The 14007-nt window shown below is 56.1% G+C and overlaps 1 protein-coding gene across 5 annotated transcripts in view; it reads right to left on the bottom strand.

Annotated features, from left to right (window-relative positions):
- Positions 1–1305: 1305 nt before the first annotated feature.
- LOC116463967 (mesoderm induction early response protein 2-like) overlaps positions 1306–14007 on the bottom strand; it is a 35414-nt gene continuing 22712 nt past the window's right edge. For 4 of the 5 annotated variants that reach the window (XM_032147260.2, XM_058434940.1, XM_058434938.1 and 1 more), the window contains 7 exons: positions 7880–8031; positions 7408–7489; positions 7233–7327; positions 4523–4647; positions 4299–4387; positions 2841–3258; positions 1306–2432 (listed from right to left, as the gene is read on the bottom strand). In XM_032147260.2, the coding sequence (XP_032003151.1) occupies positions 2411–2432; positions 2841–3258; positions 4299–4387; positions 4523–4647; positions 7233–7327; positions 7408–7489; positions 7880–8031 (983 nt within the window). In that variant the 3' untranslated portion in view covers positions 1306–2410. The remainder of the gene's footprint in view (positions 2433–2840; positions 3259–4298; positions 4388–4522; positions 4648–7232; positions 7328–7407; positions 7490–7879; positions 8032–14007) is intronic. The other variant, XM_058434939.1, reaches the window with a different exon arrangement.

Here is a 14007-nt window from a genome sequence, read left to right as displayed (position 1 = left end):
CAATACACCAAAGCACATCCTCATCAGACTCAATACACCAAAGCACAGCCTCATCAGACTCCTCAATACACCAAAGCACAGCCTCATCAAACTCCTCAAAACCAGTGGTACTGAAAAATCTTCAAAGCAGTTGGAGGAAAAAAACCGAGAGAGGTCTGAGGACTTCCTGCTGGAGGCTGGGCAAGCTGGAAGACAGAAGACCTTGTACGTCTGAAGAAAACGTCAGCAGGCTGCAGCGCTCAACGAAAACTGCTCTACGCCCATCCCCAAAAACCCAGGTTGCCCAGTGGCTGGCCCTGGTTCTCACAGCTCCTGGCACGGGCTCACCAGCAAGACCCCTGACTCTCCCACACCCATCATGCGAGTGGTCCTGGTCCCTCACCTATGGTCCCTGAGGCCGGGCCAGTCACCTCCCAGCTAGGGGCCGGCCCTCCTCATATCCCATCACCATGCATGCCCACATTTCCCTCACTGATGTGGACAATATGCAACCCAGCCAGCCTGCACTGTCCCTGCAGGGCGCTATTAAAAATGCAGACCTCAGCCGGGCACAGTGGCTCGTGCCTGTAATCCCAGCACCTTGGGAGGCCGAGACAGGAGGACAAGAGGTCAAGAGATTGAGATCATCCTGGCCAATAAGGGGAAACCCCATCTCTACAAAAAATACAAAAATCAGCTGGACGTGGTGGCGGGCGCCTGTAATCCCAGCTACTCGGGAGGCTGAGGCAGGAGAATCACGTGAACTCGGGAGGCGGAGCTTGCAGTGAGCCGAGATCATGGCGCTGCACTCCAGCCTGGTGACAGTGTGAGACTCCGTCTAACAAAAAAAAAAAGCAAAACAAACAAAAAAAATGCAGACCTCAAGTGGCTTCCACACCAAGAACAAAACTGGCCTCATGACCTACTGTCCCCACCCCGCCCAGCCTCTGCCCTCTGTGCCCTCAGCTTCTCCTGGAGACCCAGGCCTCTGTCCTCTGCATCTGCTGTCATGCCCGCCAGGCCTCTCGGCAAACTTTCAGCAAAGGAGGCCCATTCTCCTTCATGTTTCAGCTTACATGTCACTTCTAGGAGGCTGCCCCAACCAACTCTACCCAGACGTGGGTCCTCCTCACATCCCGTCATCGTGGCCACAATTCCCTTACTGACGTGAACAATACGTAGGCCACCAGGTCATGCCCCCGGTGCAACCCCTCACCTGTGTTGCTCACAACTTATCCCGGATCCTCCAACAGACATGCAGGCCCCCAAGTGAGAGGACGAGGACACCTGCCGCCCCAGCCCCCACCCGATCCACCACAAGGCACCCGGGCTTCAAATCGTTTAATAAATAAAACAGCAAAGGGGGGTTCAAGGCAGTTATCACTTCACAGTGTGGTCCTTGGTGGGGTGAGGGATGGTCGAGTCCCACTCGGAAAGGCGCTCGAGCACAAGAGGCTGGACGGCACCCGGGGCAGGGCGCGCCGCCGCCCACGGAGGACCCCACTCCAACGTGTAAACAGAAACAGAAACGAATGAGGGGGCCGGGGAGGAGGGGGACCAGGACTCTGAGCCCTCTCCCTGGGAAGCTTCCCACAGAAGGAAGACCTGCAGGGCTGGGGAAACAGGCTGGAGTCTGGCCCCTGAGTGGCCAGCAGGGCCGGCTCCTCCGGAGGCTCCCTGCCTTGGTACCGGGGAAGGACAGCAAAGGGGGGTGTAAATCACCTGTCTCCTCAAACCCACACCTGGGGTTGCTGAGGGACCCCACCCCAACCACTCAGGATCGGGGAGCAGGGATGGAGGGGGAAGAGGCAGGTGGGGGTGTAAAGTGCGGCTTTTCCTGAAGTGGAGACAGTGGGGTGGGACGGTGAGGCTGGGTGGGGGCCGGACAGCGAGGTATATGGCTCTGTGCCCCACGGGGTTGGCACTGAGTAGCAGCTGCCCACGACGACCCCAGGGCTGGGGCGCCCTAACCCTGCCGGGTGCGGAGAGACGGAGCCAAGCAGGGAGTGAGGGCGCCCCGGGGGAGGCTGCTGGTGCGGGGCGGGGCGTGCTGCCCGTCTCCCCGCCGGGGCAGTGACGCCTTCCCTCGCCTCTGCTGGCTGGAAGGGACCAGGTGGCCGGCTCTGCCCTGTGTCCCAAGGGCCGGGTCTTTTCTGTGCCCGGCTGCCCGATGGATCCCACGTGCAGGCAGCAGCCTGGACCCGGGTGGCAGTGCCGGGCGCTGACAGCGTGGGATGTGGCCATGGGTCCAGTCTGTGTGGACAGGGGCTCACGGCCCAGCCACCTCACCCCAGTCCTGACGTGTTCTGAAGCAGAAGGAGGTGCTACCCCAAGGCCCAGGGGGTGGGGAAGGGGTCAGGAAGACTGAGAGGCGGGCCCAGCGGCAGCACTAAGTCCAGTCTGGGCCGCATACGCCGCCCGCGGCCAGGAGTCAGCAGGTCATCACGTTACAGCTGCAGGGGAGAGACCAAGAGAGACGCAAAGAGTGTCAGTGCGGCCCCACGTGCCTGCACAGCCCAGTGCTGAGCGCTGGACTCGAGACTCCCAGCCTTACCTCCCCCACAACCTATGGCAGCAGCGCCCAGGGTGCCCTGGGGGGAGCTGGTGGCTGGAGCAGGGGTGGGATAGCCTGGCACCTGCCCCCATTTGTGGAGAATGTGGACCACATGAATGTATTCTCCAGTCAAAAAATACGTAAAAGTAAAGAATAAACCTAAAGAAACACTGAGAGCCTGCTTGTGGAGCCACACTGTCCTTGCGTCCTTGGGGCAAATGCCTCCCACTCTCTTCAGCTCAGCCTGAGGGCTGCGGGGACCTCCGGTGGAGTGTTGCGGAGGTTCCGGGCATGGGGTGGCACTCACTGTGACAGGGGCTCCGAGTGTAGCCCGGGGGCCGGGCACGTGGGGTGGGCGGCCAGGAAGGGGTTCACATCCCCAATGCCGATGAGTCCAAACTCAGTGACCGACAAAGCCACCTGTGCAGGGGCCACAGTCTCCTCCGGATCCCCGCTCAGGTCCACGTGGCCGGAGATGAGGGGCAGCTCCTTGGGCAGGGCGAAGTCCACGGCCAGCCTTGGGCTGGCGTCTGGCTCCGGAGCAGTGACGGCCGGCGGGTATGAGGCTGGGTCGGCCAGGGCTGGGGGCCGACGGGACAGGGGTACAGCGGGGGGCTCATCCAGCTGCTGGAAGGAACACGGCCCTGGCTCCGAGGATGGGAGTCCATCAGAGGCCACTCCAGGCTCATCGAGACCACCGGCCGTGCCATCCACGCTCAGTGAGTCTGTGACAGAGAATGCAACAGAGGGTGGGGCCTGCCCACAGCCGTGGCTCCTGTGCAGGCTCCTGCCTAACCTTGCTGGGTCCAGCAAAGCCTGTGGATCCCTCCCCAGGAAAGCTTCCACACAAATACAAAAGAAACCAGTTACACTGAAATGTGTGAGCCCCCAGGTTAAGGGCCTCGGCTTTAGAAGTTGATTTTAGTTCATAAAATCAACTGAGTGGGTCACAACCCACATCTTTAAGAAGAGCAGAATACAGCAGACACAGGTGTAAACAATGCCGGGGGCACTGCGAGGGTAAATACAGGGTCTGTGAAATATACAGACTTCAGTGTAAACAATGCCGGGGGGCACTGCGAGGGTTAATACAGGATCTGTAGAAGTTTTGTTCCCACAGGCAGCGCACGGGGCCTCACCACAATTCTAGGAAGTAGCCGAGGTGGACACCCTTTGGCAAACAAACCATGGAAACAACCAGATTCTGGAAAGGGGGACCCTCCCAGACTCAACCATCTAAACACAGAGCCAGAAAGCAAAGGATCCTCCTTTGCACCCTCCCCGTGTGGGTCTCCACCATCGGACACCACGTCAGACACCACCATCAGACGCGGTCCCACCCGAGGCCCTGCTGTGCTCCGTCATGGCCTCAGGTGCAAGATCCTGGCGACGGCTCCGGACACCCTGTCCTTCCTCAGCGTCCTGGTGACGGGCTAAGTCCCCACCCGGGGGCAGGCAGGCCTTCCCCGGAGACTGAGGCCTGGTAAATACCCAACCTCACCATATGGGGCTCCCCAGCGGTGGGGCCACATGCACCCCTCCAGCAAGCCCAGAGGGTAAGCGTCATCCCCGCCCTCCCCTCTCCCAGCCAGGTGCACAGAGCGGCATCCAAATCGGGCGGCTGCCCTCCGTCACCCAGACGCCCACTCCTCCTGGCAAGGCTGGCCCAGCACAGGGCGCCAGGCAGGAGAGGCTCCACCGGGCCTCACTCACGGCTCCAGCCCCGTGGCCGCCCCCAGGGCAGGGGATACCCCCCAAGCCTCACCTGTACGCATCCCAGTCAGGGTGTCCTGCTCCGGGCGCGGACGGCCGGGGCCATCGGGGTCGCTGCCATCCAGGTCCTGGTCTGTGTCCCTGTGGGGAGACGGCGCCATGAGGGGCAGCAGACAGGACGGACGCCCCCACCCGGGAGGTGCCGCCCAGGTGCCCGTGTGCCCACCCCCGGCGGGGTGGCCGCCCGTCGTTACTGCTGGGGAGCGCCGCACGCACGTGGTTCCGGACGGGACGTACTTCCTCCGGCCCAGCCGCGTCTGCTGGGCGAAGTAGTCGTAGCGTTCCGACTTCTTCCACAGGTAGTAGTACTCGACACACTCGCCCACTGACCGTGTGCGCACCTGCGGGGAGGGGTCAGGAGCCATCTCTGTCCCCGGCTGCCCAGCCCCGGCACCTGCACCACCATCCCAGGACGTCCTGGGACCCCAGCACAGCACAGAAGGAGCACAGCACCCACCACTCTCGGATAACGCAAGACCCCCCGACCCATGACCCTAACAGGCCCACAGGCTATGCCCACCACGGGGAACGGGGGCTTGGAGCACTGCGGCACTGCCTCCTGTTTCAAGCCCCCTCAGAGCCCCCCAGCTCCTGGCTTGAGACCCCTCTTTCCCTTCTGTAGCATCAGCCAGACAAACGGACCCTCCAGGCCCCTGTCTACTGCTCACCCACCCTATCCCAGACCATGAGCCATGGGCCAATTGCATCTACCTCATCTGCCTGCTTCTCACAGGCCCGGGGTGGGAGTGGGAGTGACAACCCCGGGTCCACAGACTCCTGGACTGAGCCCCTGCCCCAGGATGAAGAGGCACAAGCCCGCGGCGCCTGCTTTCCCGCCAAACACATCCCTCCAGGGCCCAGCGAATGCTTCCCAAGTGCACAGAGGACACCACGGAAGACACAGGGGTTCTGTGAACCCGACTCAAAATTCACAACATAGCACATAAAGGCCAAACACACATGCACATAAGGCTTCAGGGAGACGAGAAGGGACACACAGCAAGTGCGTTCCATGTGGCACCTGGCACAGAGCTGGGCGCACACCTGGCAACACCTCCAGGTTCTCCACCCGGGGGGCCCATCCCACAGACAGCTTGAGGCTGTGGCCACTGCTGGTGATGGCGGAAAAGACCCCCGCCACCCAGAACGAGGATGCCCAGTGCTCACCGCTGCGAGAACAACGTGGGGTCCTGCCTGGGGATGAGACCGAGACAACCTCTCCACAGGGCAAACCTCAAACGCACATCATGAGGGAGCTCTTCGGTGAAGGGCCAGGCTGAAATACGCACTGGCTCCCTGTCCCATTCCAGACAGCAGGCTGACCAACGTGTGCTGGCTACACACAGCCCTTCCTAGCTGGGCCAGGACCTACCCAGGGCTCCAGAAACATGCGGGGAGTTACAAAAACACAGCCTGGAGCTGTAGAAACACGGCCCGGAGTCCAGAAACACGGCCCGGAGCTCCAGAAACACGGCCGGAGCTCTAGAAACACGGCCCGGAGTCCAGAAACACGGCCCAGAGCTCCAGAAACACGGCCCGGAGCTCCAGAAACACGGCCAGGAGTCCAGAAACACGGCCTGGAGCTCCAGAAACACGGCCCGGAACTCCAGACACACGGCCGGAGCTGTAGAAACACGGCCCGGAGTCCAGAAACACGGCCCGGAGCTCCAGAAACACGGCCCGGCGCTGTAGAAACACGGCCCGGAGTCCAGAAACACGGCCCAGAGTCCAGAAACACGGCCGGGAGTCCAGAAACACGGCCCGGAGCTCCAGAAACACGGCCCGGAGTCCAGAAACACGGCCGGGAGTCCACAAACACGGCCCGGAGTCCAGAAACACGGCCAGGAGTCCACAAACACGGCCCGGAGCTCCAGAAACACGGCCAGGAGTCCAGAAACACGGCCCGGAGCTCCAGAAACACGGCCCGGAGCTGTAGAAACGGTCTGGAGCTATAGAAACTTGACAGGGGCTCCAAGTGTAGCCCAGGAGCACCACACTGCAGCCACACCTCCCCCAGCCGTCTCCAATCAAAACACCACGTGGCGCTGGAGTCTGACAAGGACAGTCCACGGCTCCTGCGCACGGCGTCGCGCAGTCACCTGAGCAACGTCCTGGGCGGTACAACCAGCCCCAGGCAGGCGCCTCCTCACCCAAGCCCTTCAGTGGAAGACGTCGGGCCCCAAATGGAGCACCGTCCCAGGACATGAGGCAGAAGCAAGGCTCAGCAACAAGAAGGCCACAGGCCGCTGGTCCTGAAGGGACTCAGTGCCCAACCGGGGCGTGGACAGAGGCGGAGAAGCCACTGGTCAGAGCCACGGGAAGGTTTTCAGCCAGACATGTCTGACTGCCAAAAGGCTGGCTTGGAAGTTACCACTCAAGAAGCCACAGGGCAGAGGGCACTGCTGCAGACATGCAGAGACCCACAGACGACGTGGGGAAGGTCTAAGGAAGGGCAGAAGGCTCCGGCACTTGGCAGCACCTGCCTGTCGGAGGGTTTGTCCCAGGTGGCAGAAGGACCTGGGTCCCTGGAGGAGGGAACCAGGAGACCCCTGGTCCCCAGGTGTAAGGGGTTCTGCTGTGGGGCCAATGCTGGACACTGAGCCAGTGGGCTCTGCTCAGAGGACACAGACATGAAGATGAGGTGCCCAGGGGCCTGGGGTGGAATGTGAGGCAGAAACAACTACTAGAATTCAGCTTTTGGCACATTCTTTCCCAAAACCAGAGCCTTTTTCTTGTGGGGACAGGAAAGGGGCCCACAGATGTCAGTAGCAGAAACTGCAGAAGCCAGCAATGGGCACACGGTGAGGAGGCGGACACGGGACACGGGGCTTCAGGCCTCCCGTCGGCCGTGTGCTGTGTGCCTGCCGACCCTGAGCCCCTCCCCAGATTGAGAAGCCCCCGGTAGAGCCCGGCAGTGGATCCGCACCTTGTTGGCCTGGATCAGGTGAAAGTTCTTCCCATGCACACGGAAGCCGTGCTCAAAGTTCCTGCACTCCTCTTCACTCCAAGCACAGAGCCCATCTGCAAAAACGGCCGGGGAGACTGGTCAGCGGTGCCCAGGGTGGGGCCGCAGCGGAAGAAAGGCCCGGGCCGCTGCTCACCTCGGATCACCTTCACGTTGAACCGCAGCCTTCGCAGGGCCTCCTCCACATTGAAGTTGCATTTCACCAACTCGTACAGCGCCTGGGGAGAGGACGTGTTGGTTCTTCCCATGGGCTCAGCCTGGGAGCCGACAGTAAGAACTGTCTATACCATCCAGGGAGTGGCATCAAGGGCCGTCCACACCACCCTCCTGGGCGAGGTCAGGGCCACCTACACCTCTATCCAGGAAGTGACATCAGGGGTGTCTACATCCCCTTGCAGATACCCAGAGGTGTCTACACCTCCTCCCTGATACGTGGTTTTAATTGGCCCCCTTCTGACCTGAGTAGCTGTTCCAGTGCCCAGGCCCCTGCACACGTGACCCCTGCCCTCCCGTCTGCTCTGCCTGGCCCCTGGAGGCACTGGGGTGTGAGCTCTGGCCCACGCCGCCGCAGCCCTCAGCCCCTCTGTCCCCGGCATGGCAGCCCCCACCTGCTCACTGTCTTTCACGGCTTCTCCCTCTGGGAGCTGAGGCCCGGCCATCTCGTGCCAACGCCGCTTCACCGCCCTGTACAGGAACTCCTCCACCTCCCTCTCAGGGAGGACGCCGGGGTCCCAGAGCAGCTGGTCTTCGTTTTCGTAGACTGCACAAGCAGAGGGCAAAGGTCACGCTGCAGGAACCCAATCTGCACCCACACATGCCAGGACAAGCAGAGCAGCCATCTCAGCCCGACAGGGAGGAGGCACTGTCCGCCCTCCCTTTCCCAAGCCCTGGGCCACCATCGCTGCGCTCCTCCTGGGCTTGGTGCTGCTGTGCTCAATTCAACGACCGAGGGGGTCCAGAGCAGGCTCTGGGCACCAGACACAGGCCTGTATCCCAACGACCAAGTGCAGGGAGCCATGAGCGATTAGCAAGGGCGCCTGATCCAGCCGAGGGGTCGGAGGAAGCTGTGGGCAGCCTAGATCTGGGGCAGGGGAATTCTGAGCAAGGACTCTGCGGAGGGGGTTCTAAGTAGTGAGCCCAGTGAGGTGAGGCTGGCTTCAGGCTGCACAGCTACAAGAGCACCTGAAATGCAGAGGCCTGAGGGAGCAGCAAGGAGGCCCCCGACTCTGGAGAGAGGCAGCTGAGACTTGGGCCCCATGGACAAGCAGGAGCTCCCACAGGCACCGTCGCGCCCTAACCCTGGGATCTGAAGAGCCACGGCCAGAAGGTGCATCACCGCTGGGGACACATCCTGCCCCCGGGAGCTGGTGTGGGTGGCGGATGTGCTCATAGAGGGGGGAAAGTCCACGACCTCAGATGCAATGGGCTTTCGGCAGAGGGACGCAGCCTCCAGCTGTGGGGAGGGACGTGACTGGGGACGAGGCAGGGGAGAGTTCAGGGCCAGGTCTGGCAAGGCTCAAGTGCCAGCACCTCTCGATTATCCAGGAAAACAAAGCAAACCAACAAATAAAACACAAAACCAGCGCAGGGGAAGAAAAGTGAAAAACGCCCTGGGGAAAACAGCTCCACACGGAGTCACCACTGCCGGGGGCTGACGCGGTCACAAGCTCCCAGGCTGGTGCTGGGCCCCACCGAGCGGGGGCCTCTCCTGGTCCTCATGGCCGTGAGGAAAACAGGCAGACACCACAGCCACCTTTCTCCATCTCCACAGGCGACACCTGAGCCCTGCGTGGACCGAGGTGGTCTCCAAGAAAAGAGCAGACCATCTCCGGAGAAAAAGAACACCACGTACGGCCTAGCATGTGAAGAGTGGGAAAACACGAGGGAAAAACGTTAACCCGATGTGAGAGCTCACTCCTATCATCCCAGCACTTTGGGAGGCTGAGGCGGGAGGATCACCTGAGGTCAGGAGTTCGAGACCAGCCTGGCAAACATGGCGAAACCCCAGCTCTACTAAAAATACAAAAATTAGCCGGGCGTGGTGGTGGGCGCCTGTAATCTCAGCTACTCGGGAGGCTGAGGGAGGAGAATCACTTGAACCCTAGAGGCAGAGGTTGCAGTGAGCAAAGATCGTGCCACTGCACTCCAGCCTGGGCGACAAGAGCAAGACTCCGTCTCAAACAAATAAACAAACAAGAAAACATCAGACAGCAAAGCAGGTCTACACACAGCCGATGTTAAGAGTCAGCAGACGAAGACTTCAATCCAACTAGGATTAATATGTTAAGGAAATGGACAAAAAGCCGGAGAGTCTCAGCAGAGACCTGAAATTTATAGAAAAGAATCTCAAGGACCTTCCAGGATCGGAAAATACAATACCCAAACGGACCCACTCAACAGCTTTTTTACCAGCAGCCTGAACACAGCACAAAACACAATTAGTGGAATCAAAAGGAAACCAATGTTTAAAAGACCAAAACTAAAGTCTACAAAGAAAGAACACAGTTTAGGGTAGGTATAAGACAGTGAAGCAACCTCTAAGATACGTGTAAATGAGTCACAGAAAAAGCAAAGAAGGAGGCAGCACAAAATCTGAAGAGATAACAGCCAAGAATTCTTCAAAACTGATGACTGATACCAACCCACAGAGCTAGGAAACTCAGGATAAATACAAGGACACACAAAGATGTGTGCACAGGCACATCAGAGTCAAACTGGTTCAAAAAAATAAAGGAAAGGAAACAGATCTTAGGAGAGAAAAGGGCATGATGATTTCCGTCCTCTGACTTCTCAACAGAAACGACGACAGCGAAAACGCAATGGAATCAAACTGTTCAAGTGTGGAAAAACATGCCATGAAAATATGCTTTAAAGAACGAAAGCAAAAATACGGGCTTTTCAGACAAAAAAATGCTGAAAGAAAGCACAAGGCCTGTTACGAAGGAAGTTCTTCAGGCTGAAGGGAATGATCCCAAATGGAAGTTGGAGGAAACATGTGGATAAATAAAGTAGGTTCACTGTTTAAAACAACGTTATAATCTTGTCATATGTAGTTTTTTTTTTTTTTTGGAGATGGAGTCTTGCTCTGTCCCCCAGGCTGGAGTACAGTGGTGCGATCTCGGCTCACTGCAACCTCCATCTCCCGGATTCAAGCGATTCTCCTGCCTCAGCCTCCCGAGTAGCTGGGACAACAGGCGCCCGCCACCACGCCTGGCTAATTTTTGTATTGTTAGTAGAGACGGGGTTTCACCGTGTTGGCCAGGCTGGTCTCAAATTCCTGACCTCAGGCAATCTGCCTGCCTCGGGCCTCCCAAAGTGTTGGGATTATAGGCGTGAGCCACCTCGCACGGTCAATATGTAGAATTAAAGATAACACAAAAGGCAGGGGGCAGGTAAATTGAGTTAAACTGTTTCTGGCATTGTAGGGGAACTAGAACGTACTTATTTCAAGCTGTGAGGCCCAGTGTGGTGGCTCACTCCTGTAACGTCAGCACTTTGGGAAGCTGAGGTCACTGGAGGTCAGGAGTTCAAGACCAGCATGGCTAACACAGTAAAACCTCATCTCTACTAAAAACACAAAAATTAGCTGGGGATAGTGGCATGTGCCCGTAGTCCCAGCTACTTGGGAGGCTGAGGCAGGAGAATCACTTGAGCCCAGGAGGTGGAGGTTGCAGTGAGCCGAGATCACACCACAGTACTCCAGCCTGGGCAACAGAGCAAGACTCTGTCTCAAAAAAAAAATGTAGACTGTGGTAAGTCAATAATTCATGTTGTAACCTCTAAAGCACTAAAGCTAAAACTTATAAGCTGAAACAGGAGGATGAAATAAACCTATTTAATTAATCAAAAAGAAGATATAAAAAAATTAAAAAACAAAGAACAGGCCAGGTCCGGTGGCTCACACCTGTAATCCCAGCACTTCGGGAGGCCGAGGTGGGTGGATCACAAGGTTAGGAGATCGAGACCATCCTGACCAACATGGAGACACCCCGTCTCTACTAAAAATACAAAATTAAGTCAGGTGCGGTGGCTCACGCCTGTAATCCCAGCACTTGGGGAGGCCGAGGCAGGCGGATCACAAGGTCAGGAGATCGAGACCATCCTGGCTAACATGGTGAAACCCCGCCTCTACTAAAAATACAAAAATTAGCCAGGCGTCATGGCGGGCGCCTGCAGTCCCAGCTACTCAGGAAGCTGAGGCAGGAGAATGGCGTGAACCCGGGAGGCAGAGCTTGCAGTGAGCCGAGATGGTGCCACTGACTCCAGCCTGGGGGACAGAGCGAGACACTGCCTCAGAAAAAGTCAGTAAATAAATAAATAAATAAAATAAAAATGCAAAATTAGCCAGGCGTGGTGGCGGATGCCTGTAGTCCCAGCTACTTGGGAGGCTAAGGTAGGAGAATCACTTGAACCCAGGAGGTGGAGGCTGCAGTGAAGTAAGATCACATCACTGCACTCCAGCCTGGGCAACAAGAGTGAGACTCTGTCTCGAAAAATAAAAACAAAAACAAACAAACAAAAAACAACAGATGGAACACACAGAAAGCAAAGAGCAAGACAGTGGCATTACACAATTGTTTCATAATTACATGACATACGAGTGATCTAAAAAATGTAAATGGACTAAAAAGTCTATTAAAAGACAATGATTTTCTCAGACAATTAAAAATTAAGATCTAGGTCGGACACAGTGGCTCACACCTATAATCCCAGGACATTGGGAGGCAGAAGTGGACAGGTCACTCGAGGTCTAGAGATTGAGACCAGCCTGGCCAACATGGTGAAACCCCATCTCTACTAAAAATACAAAAATTAGCTGGGCATGGCGGCGGACGCCTGTAATTGCAGCTACTTGGGAGGCTGAGAGGGAAGAATTGCTTGAACCCGGGAGGCGGAGGCTGCCGTGAGTAGAGATTATGCCATTGCACTCCAGAGAGTCGGTCTCAAAAAGCAAGATTTAAACATGTGCCATTTAAACAAATACACTTCAAATATAGGAATCTAGAAAGGTAAAAAGAATGGGAAAAAAACATGCAAACACTAAACAAATCAACAAAAAGCTGCCGTGGTCACACTGATGGTAGATTAAGTACTTACTTACGGTAAGAAGAATCACTACAAAGAGACATGCCATCATGGTAAAACAAACAACTCAACACAAAGACAAAGCAATCTTAACGTGTATGCACTTAATGATAAAGCTGCAATGTGAAGTAAAAATGGACAGAATTAGAAAGGGGAAATAGACAATCCACAATCAGAGGGGTCATTAACAATTCAGTAAATAGAACAAGCAGCCAAACAATTTAAGTGAGAATACAGATGATGTGAACAACAATTACCCAACAGATCCAAGGGAATACACGGAAAATTCCACCCAACAATGGCACAACACACTCTTTTCAAACACGTACAACATTTACCAAAACAGATCAAATACTGGTCATAAAGCGAGGTGCAACTAATTACAAAGAACTGAAATCACAGAGTATGTTTTCTGACAATAGTGTAATTCAATTAAAAATCGGTAAAAGGAGGCCGGGCGCGGTGGCTCACGCCTGTAATCCCAGCACTTTGGGAGGCCAAGGCGTGCAGATCACGAGGTCAAGAGATCGAGACCATCCTGGCTAACACGGTGAAACCCCGTCTCTACTAAAAAATACAAAAAACTAGCCGGACGTGGTGGCGGGCGCCTGTAGTCCCAGCTACTCGGGAGGCTGAGGCAGAACAACGGCGTGAACCCAGGAGGCGGAACTTGCAGTGTGCCGAGATCACGCCATGCACTCCAACCTGGGCCACAGGCGAGACTCCGACTCAAAAAAAAAAAAAATCAGTAAAAAGGCTGGGCACTGGCTCATGCCTGTAATCTCAGTTCTTTGGGAGGCCAAGGTGGGCGGATCACCTGAGGTCAGGAGTTCGAGACCTGCCTGGCCAACACGGTGAAACCCCGTCTCTACTAAAAATACAAAAATTAGCTGGGCGTGGTGGCGGGTGCCTGTAGTCCCAGCTACTCAGGAGGCTGCGGCAGGAGAACCGTTTGAACCTTGGAGGCAGAGTTTCCAGTGAGTCAATATTGCACTACTGAACTCCAGCCTGGGCAATAGAGCGAGACCCTGTCACACACACACAAAAAAAGTAAAAAACAGAAATCCAGCAACAGACAGACATGAACAAGGCTAAAGTTAGTCCTTTGTAAAGAGTAATACAATTGATAAAACTTTTTGTTTTTGTTTTTGTTTCTTGACATAAAGTCTCGCTCTGTCACCCAGGCTGGTGTACAATGGTGAAATCTTGGCTCACTGCAAGCTCGGCCTCCCGGGTTCAAGTGATTCTCCTGCCTCAGTCTCCTTAGTAGCTGGGACTACAGTTGCGTGCCACCATGCTCAGCTAATTTTTGTATTTTTAGTAGAGACAGGGTTTCACCATGTTGGTCAGGCTATTCTCGAACTCCTGACCTCGTGATCCGCCCACCTCAGCCTCCCAAAGTGCTGGGATTAAAGGCATGAGCCCCCACTCCTGGCCTCTTACATCTTAAAGAATAATTCCTCCAGAAGTTAGGAAAAAGGCACACTTCCAAACACATTCACGAAAGCATCATAACCAAAACCAGACATGGACAAATAAAAATAAAAGGACAGGCCAGTACCTCCAGGAACACACACGCAAAAATCATAAATGTGAGCACATCAAACTGAGAAGGGAAGGGATTAAATACATATGTGTTGATTTTTCATTA

This window comes from Hylobates moloch, unplaced genomic scaffold, assembly GCF_009828535.3.
Source record: "Hylobates moloch isolate HMO894 unplaced genomic scaffold, HMol_V3 SCAFFOLD_105, whole genome shotgun sequence".
NCBI lineage: Eukaryota > Metazoa > Chordata > Mammalia > Primates > Hylobatidae > Hylobates > Hylobates moloch.
Note: the sequence above shows the minus strand (reverse complement) of the source record. Positions and strands in the feature narration are given on the sequence as shown.